This window comes from Hemiscyllium ocellatum, chromosome 10 (assembly GCF_020745735.1).
Source record: "Hemiscyllium ocellatum isolate sHemOce1 chromosome 10, sHemOce1.pat.X.cur, whole genome shotgun sequence".
Taxonomy (NCBI): Eukaryota; Metazoa; Chordata; class Chondrichthyes; order Orectolobiformes; family Hemiscylliidae; genus Hemiscyllium; species Hemiscyllium ocellatum.
In genome coordinates, this window is record NC_083410.1 from 71084298 (window position 1) to 71100335 (window position 16038).

Below are 16038 nucleotides of genomic sequence, written 5' to 3' on the forward strand. Positions count from 1 at the left end.
GGGTAGTGATAAACGGCTCCATTTTGGAATGGCAGGCAGTACCCAGTGCGGTACCGCAGGGATCCGGGCTGGGACCACAGCTTTTTACAATATATGTTAATGATATAGAAGATGGTATCAGCAATAACATTAGCAAATTTGCTGATGATACAAAGCTGGGTCGCAGGGTGAAATGTGAAATGTGAGGATGTTAAGAGATTACAGGGTGACCTGGACAAGTTAGGGGAGTGGGCAGATGCATGGCAGATGCAGTTTAATGTGGATAAATGTATGGTTAACCACTTTGGTGGCAAGAACAGGAAGGCAGATTACTACCTCAATGGAATTAATTTAGGTAAAGGGGCAGTATAGAGAGATCTGGGTGTTCTTATACACCAGTCAATGAAGGCAAGCATGCAGGTACAGCAGGTAGTGAAGAAGGCTGATAGCATGCTGGCCTTCATAACAAGAGGAATTGAGTATAGAAGCAAAGAGGTGCTTCTGCAGTTGTACAGGGCCCTGGTGAGACCACACCTGGAGTACTGTGTGCAGTTCTGGTCTCCAAATTTGAGGAAAGACATTCTGGCTATTGAGGGAGTGCAGTGTAGGTTCACAAGGTCAATTTCTGGAATGGAGGGATTACCTTACACTGAAAGACTGAAGCAACTGGGCTTGTATACCCTTGAGTTTAGAAGACTGAGAGGGGATCTGATTGAGACATATAAGATTATGAAAGGATTGGACAGTCTGGCAGCAGGAAACATGTTTCCGCTGATGGGTGAGTGCCGAACCAGAGGACACAGCTTAAAAATACGGGGTAGACCATTTTGGGACGGAGATGAGGAGAAACTTCTTCACCCAGAGAGTGGTGGCTGTGTTCAATGCTCTGCCCCAGAGGGCAGTGGAGGCCCAGTCTCTGGATTCATTTAAGAAAGAGTTGGATAGAGCTCTCAAAGATAGTGGAATCAAGGGTTATGGAGACAAGGCAGGAAGACGATACTGATTAGGAATGATCAGCCATAATCATATTGAATGGCGGTGCAGTCTCGAAGGGCTGAATGGCCTACTCCTGCACCTATTGTCAATTGTCTATTTTCCCCTGAGAGACTATTTCCCCCAACATTATCCAAAATGGTATTTGTTTGAGAGGTGGAGAACCACAGGAGATACCTGCACTACCTGTCTATCTCTCCTTGTGGCTGTCCATCTTCCTGACTGAACTTGCAGTGTGACTGCTTCTCTGAAGCTATTATTTATCACACTCTGTATGCATTTAACTGCTGCTCCAACCAACGCAGTTTGAAAGGAGCTTCAGCCAGACACTTCCTCAGACTTCGTTTTCAGGCACAGTTGACTGCCATCTGATCTTCCACATCTGGCGGAGAAGCATGCCACTCCACTGACTGTCATCTCTGGCCCTTTTAAAAACTAATCAACTTAGGAGGTGAAACAAAACTCTTATCTTGCAGTTATGTTGTCGCTGCCCGCCCCCTTAAACAATGCCCATTCTTCATATAACCCCTAACAGCAGCATTTAGACTGTAAAGCAGCCGCTGTCAAAAATGGCCCCACTACCAGAGCCTGCCTCCCTTTTGTTCACTGGTGAAACTAACAGCTGCATATCATTTTAAGCCTTGCAAGTCTCCCAAGGCAGATACTGGTGAAACTTCGAGCAATCCAAATATTAATTTGGGGATTTACTTGAAGTATTTAGAAAAATGAAGCGTGGGAGTAATGTCTGTTTTTAATATGACTCTATAATGGTTGAAAATGTGGTTGAGATTACTCTTTAGAGGTAAACAACAATCTACACTGAGCTAGGGGTTAGATGGCTGTGTTGGAGTAGCAAAAAGGTGAAAATTGCAACAGTATTCTATCCCATTCTGCATTTGTCCGTATTGTAACAACTGAGGTTGCCAACTGTCATCAATTTACACAATTGAGATATTTCGCAACAAAAATAGAAATTGTTGGAGAAACACAGCAGTTCTGAGAGCATCTATGGAGAGAACACAGTTCACATTTTGACTCCAGTGACCCTTCTTCTGATGCCGCCAGATTTGTTGAGTTTCTCTAACAATTTCTAGTTTTGCTTCAGATTTCCAGCACTTTCAGATCTTTGTTTAATTTAAGACATGTTGCCAACACCCTTTTGGTAAACACATTCCAGGTAATCATGACTTGCTGCATTTAAAATGAAGTTCCCCAATTTTTTTGACAATCCTCTTATTTGCTGCCTGCTAATAAAAGCCATTTCTCACTTTATTCCGTTTATCTTGTCCACTCCCTTATACCTGTGCCATTTTAGTATTTATAACACCTTTCCAGGCGAGTGCAGCTCACATTTGACACAATATTCTTGCTGAGGCCTAGACAGTGATTTAAAAAGTCTTATTCAAGTACTAAAACTTTCTTTTGCACTGTATGTGTTCTTTTTTGGATAACACAAAGTCCCCTATGCTTTAACTACCTGATCATCTTCAAAAATTGTAGACTTATTTCCCAAGGTCCCACTTGACACCTTTAGAAATTGCACATTAATTTACATTGCTTCTTTTTCATTTCAAAATGCATCACTTCAAATTTCTCTAGATAAAATTCCTCTGATGTATGTTGTCCATTTCATGATTCAGTATGTTAACCAATTTGGATCCACGTAGCTACTGACCTTGACAAATCCATTATATGCTCAGATACTTGCTGAAAGTTCATAGAATAACAATTGCACTACCTTTGTCAATCCTCTGGTTATTTTATTAATGCGCTCATGTTTTTGAAAAGGCATATAACATTTGCAACTCTTGATTCTTCCAACACCATGCGTCTTCATTTTATCCACTGGTCAGTCTTCTCTGTTGATTGCTGTAAATGAACTTTTCAATTCTCCTCTGTACTCTCCATATCCTCCTTAATTCTTGAAGATAATATGATTGCAGTAGATTACTTACAGTGTGGAAACAGGCCCTTCGGCCCAACAAGTCCACACCAACCCGCCGAAGCGCAACCCACCCATATCCCTACATATACCCCTTACCTAACACTACAGGCAATTTAGCATGGCCAATTCACCTGACCCGCACGTCTTTGGACTGTGGGAGGAAACCGGAGCACCCGGAGGAAACCCACGCAGACACGGGGAGAACGTGCAAACTCCACACAGTCAGTCGCCTGAGGTGGGAATTGAACCCAGGTCCCTGGCGCTGTGAGGCAGCAGTGCTAACCACTGTGCCACCGTGCCGCCCTGCTGTGCCACCGTGCCGCCCTGCACGGTGGCACAGCACCGTTATTAATAACAAACTTGACAATTCTGTTTGCTTTTAATTCCAGTTTCTTTGGCCAACTAGAAGACTGTAGTCTCACTCCAAATATCTGCCTTTGGCCCATATCCTTTAACATTTGTTTAACAAAAATGATCTAAACCAGATTTAAAATTGAGAATTGATCAAGCATCAACTGCAGGTTAGAACATAGAACAATGTAGCGCCGCACACGCCCTTCGGCCCTTGATGCGCGACTTGTGGGCTATTCTCATTTCGTCCCCCTACACTATCCCAAAATTATCCATGAGCTTATCTAAAGATTGTTTAAATCTCCCTAATGTGGCTGAGTTGACTACCTTAACAGGTAGGGCATTCCACGCTCTTACCACTCTCTGCGTAAAGAACTTTCCCCTGACATCAGTCTTAAATCTATCACCCCTCAATTTGTAGTTATGCCCTCTCATACAAGCTGACATCATCATCCTAGGAAAAAGTCTTTTTCTGTCTACCCTATCTTATCCTCTGATCATCTTGTATGTCTCTATCAAATCCCCCCTTAGCTGCTTTCTTTCCAATGAGAAAAGACCCAAGTCTCCCAGCCTTTCCTCACAAGACTTTCCCTCCAGACCAGGCAACATCCTGGTAAATCTCCTCTGCACCTTCTCCAGTGCTTCCACATCCTTTCTGTAATGGGGTGACCAGAACTGTACACAATATTCCAAGTGTGGCCGCGCTAGCGTTCTGTATAGTTGCAGCATGATTTTGCAGTTCCAGAACTCAATCCCTCTACCAATGAAACCTAACACACTGTATGCCTTCTTAACAGCACTATCCACCTGGGTGGCAACTTTCAGGGATCTATGCACATGGACTCCAAGATCTCTCTGTACATCCACATTACCAAGAATCTTTCCGTTGACTAAGTACTCTGCCATCCTTTTATTCTTCCCAAATTGCATCACCTCACATTTAGCTGCATTGAACTCCATTTGTCACATCTCAGCCCAATTCTGCAGTTTATCCACGTCCCCCTGCAACCTGTAACATTCTCCCAAACTGTCCATTGCTCCATTGACTTTAGTGTCGTCTGCAAATTTACTAATCTATCCACCTATGCCTGCGTCTAAGTCATTTATAAAAATGACAACCAGCAGTGGTCCCAGAACAGACCTTGTGGAACACCACTAGTAACTGTACTCCAGACTGAATATTTTCCATCAACCATCACTCACTGTCTTCTTCCAGAAAGCTAGTTTCTAATCCAAACTGCTAAATCACCCTCAATTCCATGCCTCTGCATTTTCTCCATCAGCCTACCACGTGGAACCTTATCAAAGGCTTTACTGAAGTACAAATATACCACATCAGCCTACCCTCATCTACATGCTTGGTCACCTTCTCAAAAAACTCAATGAAGTTTGTGAGACATGACCTGCTCTTGACGAAACCATGTTGACTATCTGAAATCAAATTGTTGCTTGCTAGATGATTATAAATCTTATCTCTTATAATCCTTTCCAAAACCTTTCCTACAACAGAAGTAAGGCTCACTGGTCCATAATTACCTGGGTCATCTCTGCTGCCCTTCTTGAACAAGGACACAACATTTGCAATCCTCCAGTCCTCAGGTATTAAACCCGTAGAAAATGACGACTCAAATTATCAAATCCAAAGGCTCTGCTATTTCCTCTCTAGCTTCCCAGAGAGTCCTCAGATAAATCCCATCTGGCCCAGGGGACTTTTCCACTTTCACTCCTCCTTGAATTGATAACACCTGTGCGTAACTAACCTCAATCCTTTCTAGTCTAATATCTCGTACCTCATTCTTCTCCACTACAATATTGTCCTTTTCCTGAGTGAACACCGATGAGAAATGTCCATTTAGCATCTCTCCGATCTCTACAGGGTCCACACTCAACTTCCCACTTCTGTCTTTGATTGGCCCTATTCCTACCCTAATCATCCTTTTATTCCTCACATACTTATAGAAAGCTCTAGGGTTCTCTTTTATTTTATTTGCTAAAGACTGCTCGTGTCCTCTCTTTGCTCTTCTTAACTCTCTCATTAAATCCTTCCTAGCTGATCTGAAACTCTCCATTGCCTCATCTGTACCATCTTGCCTCATCAACACATAAGCCTCTTTCTCCTTAACAAGGGATGCAATTTCTGTCGTAAACCATCGTTCCCTTACCTGATCACTTCCTCCCTACCTGACAAGGACATAACTATCAAGGGGACACAATATCTGTTCCTTAAACCAGCTTCACATTTCCATTGTCCGCATCCCCTGCATTTTGCTACCCCATTCTATGCATCCTAATTCTTGTCTAATCACATTATATTTGCCCTTGCCCCATCGATAACTCTTGACCTGTGGCATGTACCGATCCCTTTCCATCGCTAAACTAAACGTAGCTGAATTATGGTCACTCTCTGCAAAGTGCTCACCTACAACGAAATCAAACATCTGGCCTGGTTCATTAACGAGCACGAGATCCAGTGTGGCCTCCCCTCTTGTCGGGCCTTCGACATACTGTGTCAGGAAACCCTCCTGTACTCATTGGACAAAAACTGATCCATCTGACGTACTAGAGCTATGACATTTCCAATCAATGTTGGGGAAGTTAAAGTCCCCCATAATGATCATCCTGTTCCTTTCACTCCTACCCAGAATAATGTTACTAATCCTCTCTTCTACCTCCCTGGAACTCTGCAGAGGCCTATTAAAAAAAACTGCAAGCAGTGTGACCTCTCCTCTCCTGTTTCTAACCTCAGCCCACACTACCTCAGTAGACGAGTCCTCATCAAAAGTTCTGTCAGCCACCATTATACTATCTTTGACTAACAAGGCCACGCCTCCACCCTCTTTTACCGCCTCGCCTGTTTTGAATGAAAGATCTAAACCATGGAACCTGCAACATCCATTCCTCATCCTGTTCTATCCATGTCTTCAAAATGGCCACAACATCGAAGTCCCAGGTACCTATCCATGCTGCAAGCTTGCCTACCTTATTTCGGATACTTCTGGCGTTGAAGTAGACACATTTCAAACCACTTCGCTGTCTGCCAGCACATTCCTGTGACCCTGAAGTCCTGTCCCTGTCCTTCCTACTCTCATCCTCCTGTGCACTGTAACTACACCTCTAGTTCCCATCTCCCTGCTGAGCTAGATTAAACCCACCCGAATATCACGAGCAAATTTCCCACCCAGGATAGGTGAGAAGAAACCGACTTATTTTTATTTCCGTCCTACTATATAAGAAGTCCCTCCTTTCCCAGAAACCTCTGTTCTCTGACTTCAACTTTAAAAGCACAAATCAATGACTCACTGCTCCCGGCAGTCCCCTGGTGCAAGCTGCCGCCCTTCGAGTTGCTGCTGCCACTGCCGCTGCCGCTGAAAAACAGTTTGTGAAAGAGAATTCCAAACCTCTGTCATCCTTTGTGTGTAGAAGTGCTTCATCACGTCATTCCTGATCATTTCCTACTTTTTGGACTATGCCCCTGTGTTATAGAATCTTCAACCAATGGAAATAATTTATCTTTGTCTATTCTGTCTTTTTCTGTTACTATTTTGAAGACTTCAATCAGATTATCCTTTAACCTTCTAAATTTCAGAGAACACAGCCTAATTTGTATAATCTCTCCTCATTTCTTAACCCCTGAAGTCCAGGCATCATCCTTATAAATCTATGTTGTACACTTTCCAAGGCCAATGCATCCTTCTTAAGGTATAATGCCAGATCTACTCACAGTCCTCAAAGTATTTTCATCTATGATTATTCTTTTCCATTGCAGCAATAAACCTAATGTTGTGATTACTGTTTCCATATTCTGCTTGCATTTCTCTTTTGTCTGATTCCTTCAGATTTCTGAGCAACTGTTTATTCTCGTGCCAATTGTTTCTCTGCCTTTAATATTATTTCTCTCTGCTTCATCTTGGCTCCCTTTCCCCTTCCAAATTAGTTTAAGCTGCTTTTGGTGTACTGCTCTTAATTCAAGTAGTGCAGTGGGATATTTTATGCTAACCTTAGAGGGCTGATGATGTCTTGGTTTGACATCTCAGGTAGAAAGTGACTACTGTGATAGTGTAGCATTTCCTCAGTATTGCACTGAAGTGTCAGACTAGATTCTGTGCTCAAGTTCTGAGGTTGGAATTGAATCCATAATATCCAAACTCGGAATGCTTCCATTGTGTGACAGCTGAAATTTATACAAAATGTATTTATAATGTACATTTATATCTATGATATACGTGACTTTATGTATTTTTAAATGTGAAAAATGAATATTAGATTAATGTGCTTACTTTTGTATAGTATATGTGCATAATTATTGCATCTGGCCATCTATGAAGTGAATAAAATGCATTGACTGTGATTTTGCAGGCATTTGATTTTGCTGAGACAGCAGTATGGGAGTCAAGTCATTGTTAACCTGCTAAGAATTAAAGGAGGAGAGGAGGTTCTTAGCAGGGCTTTTAAGGTAGGGATGTCATCAGTGAAAACTTTGTCTGAAACATTTTGTATGCACTGTAGCAATGTGGATTGTTCAGTGAGTTAGTCACTATCTTGCTGCAGAATCTCAATGGTCTATAACTTTTGGGAATGAGATTTGAATTGAATTTAAACCTGAATTTAAATTTGGGTAGGGAAAAATACGCATGAAATTATTTGCCAAGAAGGCTTGGTGAACTGCCGTTCAGCTTCAAGTCATGGGTTTGACCCAATTCCATTGTGTGGGAGTTCCAATTGAAAAAGGCACGTTGTTCTTGACATAAAAGCAAAATACGACAGACACAAATTCCATGAAAACAGGATATTCAGATAATATGGAATGGATTTGGTAGCAACTGTGGAAATAGAAAGAGACTAAACATTTCAAGTCAATGACTAAGCTAGCCTAAAGAGAGAGCGACCCATTTGTGGCTAAACAAGTAAGTTAAATATAAAAGAAGTTGATTAATTTTGAAAGAAAAAGCATGTCAGGAAGGAAAACAAAATAGAATTCAGCAAAAGAGATCTAAAAAAAGTTGCAACATTGGATAGAATAATTGTAGATTGGGAGAGAGGAAGTTAGAATTTGATATTTCTAAAATTGTAAAAAGGGGGGGAACATTATGTGGTCCCTTGAAAGGGTGGTATTTTTTCAGTGCTTAGAGTTAAACAGTTTTAAAGTTTGCAGCAACAGAGAGCACTTGAACTGAAATATTTGTATTGAAAAACCATACAGTTATCAAACTGTTGCTTGATAAAAGCAACAGTTTTTATCAAGGTAACAGGTTTTAAATTTAGCCAATCAACTTAAGCTAGGTCCTTATATACCAAGCGAGTAAAAAATGAGGTCTGCAGATGCTGGAGATCACAGCTGCAAATGTGTTGCTGGTCAAAGCACAGCAGGCCAGGCAGCATCTCAGGAATAGAGAATTCGACGTTTCGAGCATAAGCCCTTCATCAGGAATAAGCTTATTCCTGATGAAGGGCTTATGCTCGAAACGTCGAATTCTCTATTCCTGAGATGCTGCCTGGCCTGCTGTGCTTTGACCAGCAACACATTTGCACCTTATATACCAAGCACCTATTAAATTTAAATCTGATGGTTTTGACAACATAGGTCCAATCCTATATGTCATTAAGGGTATAAAAGAGCGGGACAGTTAGACAAAGACCCAGAGCTGACTGTCATCACCTGAACTAACAGCCCTCAATTCTAGAGAGAGAAATTAGCTCTCAGTCATCTATGCATTGGAGAAACTGTAATCTAAAATGTAACAGTACCAATGACAGCGAAAGAGTTACTGACAGAAGAATCAACAGAAGAAGGCACATAATGTTCCGAAAGACACAACCTAGCTGTACTTTTGAGAGAATAAATTTCTATTTTTTTGTATATGGGTGGGACTGGTATTTATTGGAACAGCATGCCATTAGAATCTTGTCTTATTTGGAAATAGTTAGTAGTTAGAAGGGTTTTATTCTGTTTGTTAATAATTTAGTTAATTCACTGTTAGATTTAGATGAATAAATTGTTACTTGTTAATTTTAAAGTGAGTGTCAGGGATTTATTTTATTTAACCAGGAAGTTGCTGGAGAGCAGGTTACACCACCTTTCACACTCTTTTTACCGATTATAGGGCGAGATGTTCCTCTTTCAAAGTTTGTGAGAAGATTTGTAGCTCGGGTGTTTGTTGTTGTGGTTCTGTTTGCCGAGCTGGGAGTTTTTGTTGCAAACGTTTCGTCCCCTTTCTATGAACCCGCTTCCATGAACACCAACTAGCCACAAAACGACACGACCAGCTATCCTTAGTAGCCATAGACTCAGATAACAAACAACATGAATTCGATTGGGACAACACCACTATTGTAGGGCAAGCCAAACAGAGAACAGCCAGGGAATTCCTAGAGGCATGGCACTCATCCACAAATTCTGTCAACAGACACATCGACCTAGACCCTATATACCGGCCACTGCAGCGGACAGCAACTGACAACTGGAAGCAGCAGATTCAAACCACTATAAATGCCGGAGGAATCAGCACAGAAGCGCTTCCCAGGAGGCTCCCAAGCACTGAGGATGTCACCTAGAAAGGGGACGAAACGTTTGCAACAAAAACTCCCAGCTCGGTGAACAGAACCACAACGTGTTCCTCATTGGAGAGAGAAAGTAATCTACAAGGGCAAACTAACAAAGAATATAAAAACTGACAGTAAGAGCTTCTTTAAATATATAAAAAGAAATAGAAAAGGTCAAAATGAACATAAGCCCCCTAGAGCAGGAATCTAGGGAGATAGTTTTGGGGAGTGAGAAAATGGATGTTTTGTACCCATCTGATATGGTAGAAAATACTTGGAGCATCTCAGTAAATATAAACACATAGGGGAGGAATTATTTTCCAACATCACTTGAGAAATAGTAATGAGACAGACTAATGGGGCTAAAGGCAGGTAAGTGTCCTGACCCTGATGGCTTGCGACCGAGGATCTGAAAAGAGGTAGCCACAGAGATAGTGGATACATTGTTGTTACACCTAAAAATCTTTGGATCTTGGAGAAACACCTGAGGATTGGAAAAGTGTCATGTGACACCTAAATTCAATAAAGGAGAAAAGTAAGGGAAAAAGTGCATAACTGTAGGCTGATTAGCCTAACGTCTATTGTTGAAAGTATTATGGAGGAAATGATAGCTGCAGATTTGGGAAATCATTAATCAAGCAGAGTCAGCATAGCTTCATAAAAGGGAAATCATATCTGACTAATTTATTATTATTTTTCAAGGAAGTGTCAACCAAAGTGGACTGAGGGGAACCAATAGATATATTGTATTTGGACTTCCAGAAGGCATTCAACAAGATATCTCACAAAAGATTGAGTGATAGGGTGTTAGAGGCAGTGTAGGCATAGATGGAGAATTGGCTGATGGGCAGGAAACATCATTGGGGATAGGGTTTTTTTTAGCTTGGCACTCTGTAACCATTCCTGATGAAGGGCTTATGCCCGAAACATTGACTCTTCTGCTCTTTGCATACTGCCTGACTGGCTGTGCTTTTCCAGTGCCACACTTTTCGACCCTGACCAGATGGGGTTCCACAGATATCCGTGTTGGGACCGCATTTGTTTATAACATATTATTGACTTGGAGGAGGAAGCAAATGTACAATAACCAGATTAGTAGATGGTATACAAATTGGTGGATAGGCAAGTTGCGAGAAGAATATAAACAGTTTACAAGGATATATTGATAATTGAGAATTTCATAGAATCCCTACAGTATGGAAACAGGCCATTCGACTCAATAAGTTCACACTGAATCTACGAAAAGCATTCCAACCAGATGTCCGCCCCCCCCCCCCCCCAACTCCATTCCTGTATCCCTGTATTTACCATGACTAATCTGCCTAACCTGCACATCCCTGGACTCTGGGAGAATCCTCCTAACCTGCACATTTTTTGACTGTGGGAGAAAACCAGAGCACCCAGAGGAAACCCATGCAAACAGAGAATGTGCAAACTCTACACAGACTGTTGCCTGAGGCTGGCATTGAACCTGGTCCCTGGTGTTGTGAGGCAGCAGAGTTACCTGAGGCACTGTGCCATGCTGGCCTATTTTCTCATTTATTCTTACAATCTGTATATGTTAAATAAGTGAGCACATTGTTGGCAAATGGAGTATAATGTGGAAAAATGTGATCTTCATTTTAGAAGGTAGAACAAAATATCTATTACTTGAATAGAGAAAAGCTGCAGAAAGCTGCAAAGGGGCTTGACGTTCCTTGTGCATGATGTACAGAAAGCTAACACACTGGTGATAGCAGCAGATAATCAGGAAGGCTCATGAAATGTTGGTCTTTTTGCAACTGTACTTGTTGTTGGTGAGACCACATCTGCAACACTGTGAGCAGTTCTGGTCCACTTGTTTAATGAAAGATTATTTCATTGGAGGCAATTCAAAGAAGGTTCACTTGGACGATTCCCTGTGATGAATAAAAAAATCACTCATGGGATGAAGATGTCGCTAACTAGGCAGCATTTAACACCCATCCATAATTACCTAGAGAGAAGTCAAATGTCAATCACATGCTTTGGGTCTGGAGTTACATGTAGGCCAGACCAGGTAAGGATGGCAGTTTCCTTCTCTACAGGTCATCAGTGAACTGGATGGTTTTTCCAACAATTGGCAATGGATTCAAGGCCATCATTAGATTCTTAGTTCCAGATTTTCTTTCATCGAATTCAAATACCATCATTTGCCATGGTGGGATTTGAACCTGGATCCATATAATATTATCTGGGAATCTGGATTAACAGTCCATCAGCAATAATACTACTAGGCCATCACCTCTCCCTAATGGAGGGATTGTTTGATCACCTTCAATGATGAGATCTACAAAGAAATCAAAGGTACACCTATGAGATCACAATATCAGAACTTTTAGCAGAAGCAGTTATGCAGAGGTTAGAATAAACAGCCCTTCCCATGATCTAGCCCAACCTTTGAGTCTGCTATGTGGATGACACCTTTGTTATCATGAAACGCAACAAATTAGAAGAAACTCACAAACAACATCCTTACTGGCCTAAAGTTCACCAAAGAGGAAGAAAACACAACTGACTCCCCTTCCTAGATGTCACAGTAGAAAGAAAAGCCAACAGAGAGCTGCAGACCAGCTCTACAGACAGGAAAGCTCTACACACTGAATAGATGCTCAACAATAGAAACAGTCATCTCAACAATAGAAACAGTCATCCCAACACCGACAAGTGGAGCTGCATCAGAACAATACTTAAATGAGCCACAACACACTGCAGCACCCAGGAACTACGAGAAGCTGAAGAAAAGCCCTACACAACATATTCAGGAACCAACAGATACCCGATATGCGCTGTCTGCCAATTCCTGCACAACAGACATAAACAAGAAGACACAACATGCCCAGAGACTCTAGCCGCCCTGCCATACATCAAAGACATCACAGAGATGACAACCAGACTACTCTGGCATCATGGTAACCCACAAACTTACCACCATACTGAAACAGCTCCTGATGAATTTAAAGGACCCCGTACCAACAATCAGCAGAACAAACGTCATGTATAAAATATCCTGCAAGGACTGCAACAAATATTATATTGGACAGATGGGCAGGAAACTAGCCACCAGAATATCTGAGCACCAACTAGTCAACAAAAGACATGACCAACTATCACTGATATTCATGCACACAGAAGAAGAGGGACACCAGTTCGACTGGGACAATACATCCATCCTGGAACAGGCTAAACAAAGACATGCACGTAGAACATAGAAAAATACAGCGCAGTACAGGCCCTTTGGCCCTCAATGTTGCTGACAACAATGTATCTGACAACATCCTGGAAAATCTCTTCTGAACCCTCTGGATGTATTGTCCCTCATCCTTCATATAACTGGGTGACTACTAGAACAGGATATGGTATTCCAGAAGAGGCTTCACCAATCTCCTATACAACCTCAACATGACTTCCCAACTCCTTTACTCAAAGGACTAGCCATTTGGATACAGAATTGGCTCGAAGGTAGAAGACAAAGTGTGGTGGAACAGGGTTGCTTTTCAGATGGAGGCCTGTGACCAGTGGTGTGCCACGAGGATCAGTGCTGGGTCCACTGCTTTTCGTGATTTATATAAATTATTTGGATGTGAACATAGGAGGTATCTCTCCCATGTCCTGGGGTTCAACCTAGTTACCCTCTTCCTCTTAGTGTCGATGTAGAATCAATTTTACCTTATCTGCTAATACTACCTGTATCCCTGTTTGTCTTCCTAAGAATGCCTGTGCACTCGATATTGATTAAGAGATTCAATTGAACCAGTTTATCCACCATGACTGATTCCATCTAGAATGTAAGAACTCAGAGCAGGAGTAGGCCATCTGGCCCTTCGAGCCTGCTTTGCCATTTCAATAAGTTCATGGCTGATCTTTTCGTGTCCTCAGCTTCACCTACCCGCTGTCTCACCATAACCCCTAATTCCTTTATTGTTTTTAAAAAGTCTATCTTAGCTTTAAAAACATTCACTAAAGTAGTGTCAACTACACCCCTGGGCAGGGAATTCTATTGATTCACAATTTTGAGGCTATGCCCCCTTATCCTAGTTTCACCTGCCAGTCAACACATTTTCTCCACTGCTATCTTATCTATTTTATATATTTCTATAAGATCCTACCTCATTCTTCTAAATTACAATGAATATAATCCTAGCCTCCTCAGTCTCTCCTCGTAAACCAACCTCCTCAGCTCCAGAATCAACCTAGTGTACCTCCTCTGGAGACCAAAACTGCACGCCCTACTCCACGTGTGGCCTTGTCAGCACCCTGCTTTTAAATTCAATCCCTTTAGCAATAGGAAAAAAATTCCATTTGCATTGCTATTTATTCATTGGACCTGCAGACCACTCTTCTGTGATTCATGCACAAGGACACCCAGGTCCCTCTGCACAGCAGCAGCTGCAACTTTTTATCATTCAAGTAATAGTCATTTATTAATATTGTATTCCATCTGCCAGACCTTTGCCCACACACTTAATTTATCTATGTTCCTCTGCAGAGTTTCGCAGCCCTGTGTACATTTTGCTCTGCCGCTCATCTTAGTGTCATCTGCAAACTTTGACACACTACATGTGGTCCCCAACTCCAAATCATCTATATAAATTGTGAATAGCCAACTAGAATAGCACTCATTTATCCCCACTCTCTTTGTTTCCTGTTAGTCAACCAATCCTCTATCCATGCTAATACTTTACCAGTAATGCTGTGCATCTTTATCTTATGCAGCAGCCTGTTCATAGAATGATATCATAGAATCCCTATAGTGTGGAAACCAGCCCTCTGGCCCAACAAGTCCATACTGACCCTGTAAAGAGTATCCCACCCAAACCTATTCCTCTACATTTACCACTGACTAATGCACTCAACCTGCACATCCCTGAACACTATGGGCAATTTAGCATGGCCAATTCACCTAACCTGCACATCTTTGGATTGTGGGAGGAAACCCACACAGACACAGGGAGAATATGCAAACTCCACACAGACACTCACCTGAGTCAGCAGTGCTAACCACTGAGCCAGTGTGCTGGTATAGTCCAGCACCTTGTCGAAGTCTAGATACAACACATCTGGGTCCCCATTGTCCACTGTGCTCGTACTGTCTTCATAGAATTACAAAAGATTAGTTAAGCATGATCTGCCTTTCATGAACCCATGCTGCGTCTGCCCAATGGGACAATTTCTATCTAAATAGCTTGCTATTTCACCCTTGATAATAAACTCAAGCATCTCCCCCACTACACAGATTAAGCTAACCGGTCTATAATTATTCATCTTTTGCCTACCATCCATTTTAAACAGTGGCATGACATTTGCTGTTTTCCAATCTGCTGGAACTGCCCCAGAGTTCAGCGAATTTTGGAAAATGACCACAAGTGCACTTGCTATTTCTCCCACCATATCGAGGAGGATAAGGGCAAGAGGAACACAGGAACACCATCTTGCAAGTTCCCCTCCAAGCCAGTCATCATACTGATTTGGAAGTATATTACCTCCTTTCACTGTCACTGGGGGAGCATCCTGGAATTCCCACCTTGTCGGCATTGTGGGTCAACTCACAGGTGGACTTCCAGCAGTTCAAGAAGGCAATTCACCACCACCTTCTCAAGGGCAACTAGGAATGGACAATAAGTGCTGGCCAACCAGAAGCATGCACATCCCACGTATAAATAAAAAAAAATAAAATTACAGGAAGAAAGATATGAAGAAATGCTGTCAGGGTAGCTTTGACTATCACTGAGTAGTATTCTTGTACTAAACAGTCTCTTTGATTCCATTCTTCTAAATAACATTTATTGCTGTAGGAACATATATGGACCCTGGATATGCAGCATGGTGTCTCAGTGGTTAGCACTGCTGCCTCACAGCATCAGGGACCCAGGTTTGATTCCAGTCTTGGACGACTGTCTGTGTAGAGTTTGTACATGCTCCCCGTGTCTGTGTAGGTTTCCTCCGGATGCTTCGGTTTTCTCCCACAATCCAAAGATGTGCAGGTTAGGTGAATTGGTCATGCTAAATTCTCCATAGTGTTAGGTGCATTTGTCAGGGTAAATATAGGGTAGGGAAATGGGTCTGTGTGAGTTACTCTTCGGAGCGTCGGTATGGACTTTTTGGGCCAAATGGCTTGTTTCCATACTGTAGGGAATCTGATCTAATATGCCTGCCTTTTTGTGGGAAATGTAGAAAATTAAACATTCTTTGATTCAGGCTAACCTTAACTA

The 16038-nt window shown here is 42.0% G+C and overlaps 1 protein-coding gene across 3 annotated transcripts in view; it reads left to right on the forward strand.

The window, feature by feature from the left end:
- Positions 1-16038, forward strand: part of LOC132819805 (synaptojanin-2-like) — a 207559-nt gene that overhangs the window by 84136 nt on the left and 107385 nt on the right. For all 3 annotated transcript variants that reach the window (XM_060831596.1, XM_060831597.1, XM_060831598.1), the window contains one exon: positions 7625-7721. In XM_060831596.1, coding sequence (XP_060687579.1) covers positions 7625-7721 — 97 coding nt within the window. The remainder of the gene's footprint in view (positions 1-7624; positions 7722-16038) is intronic.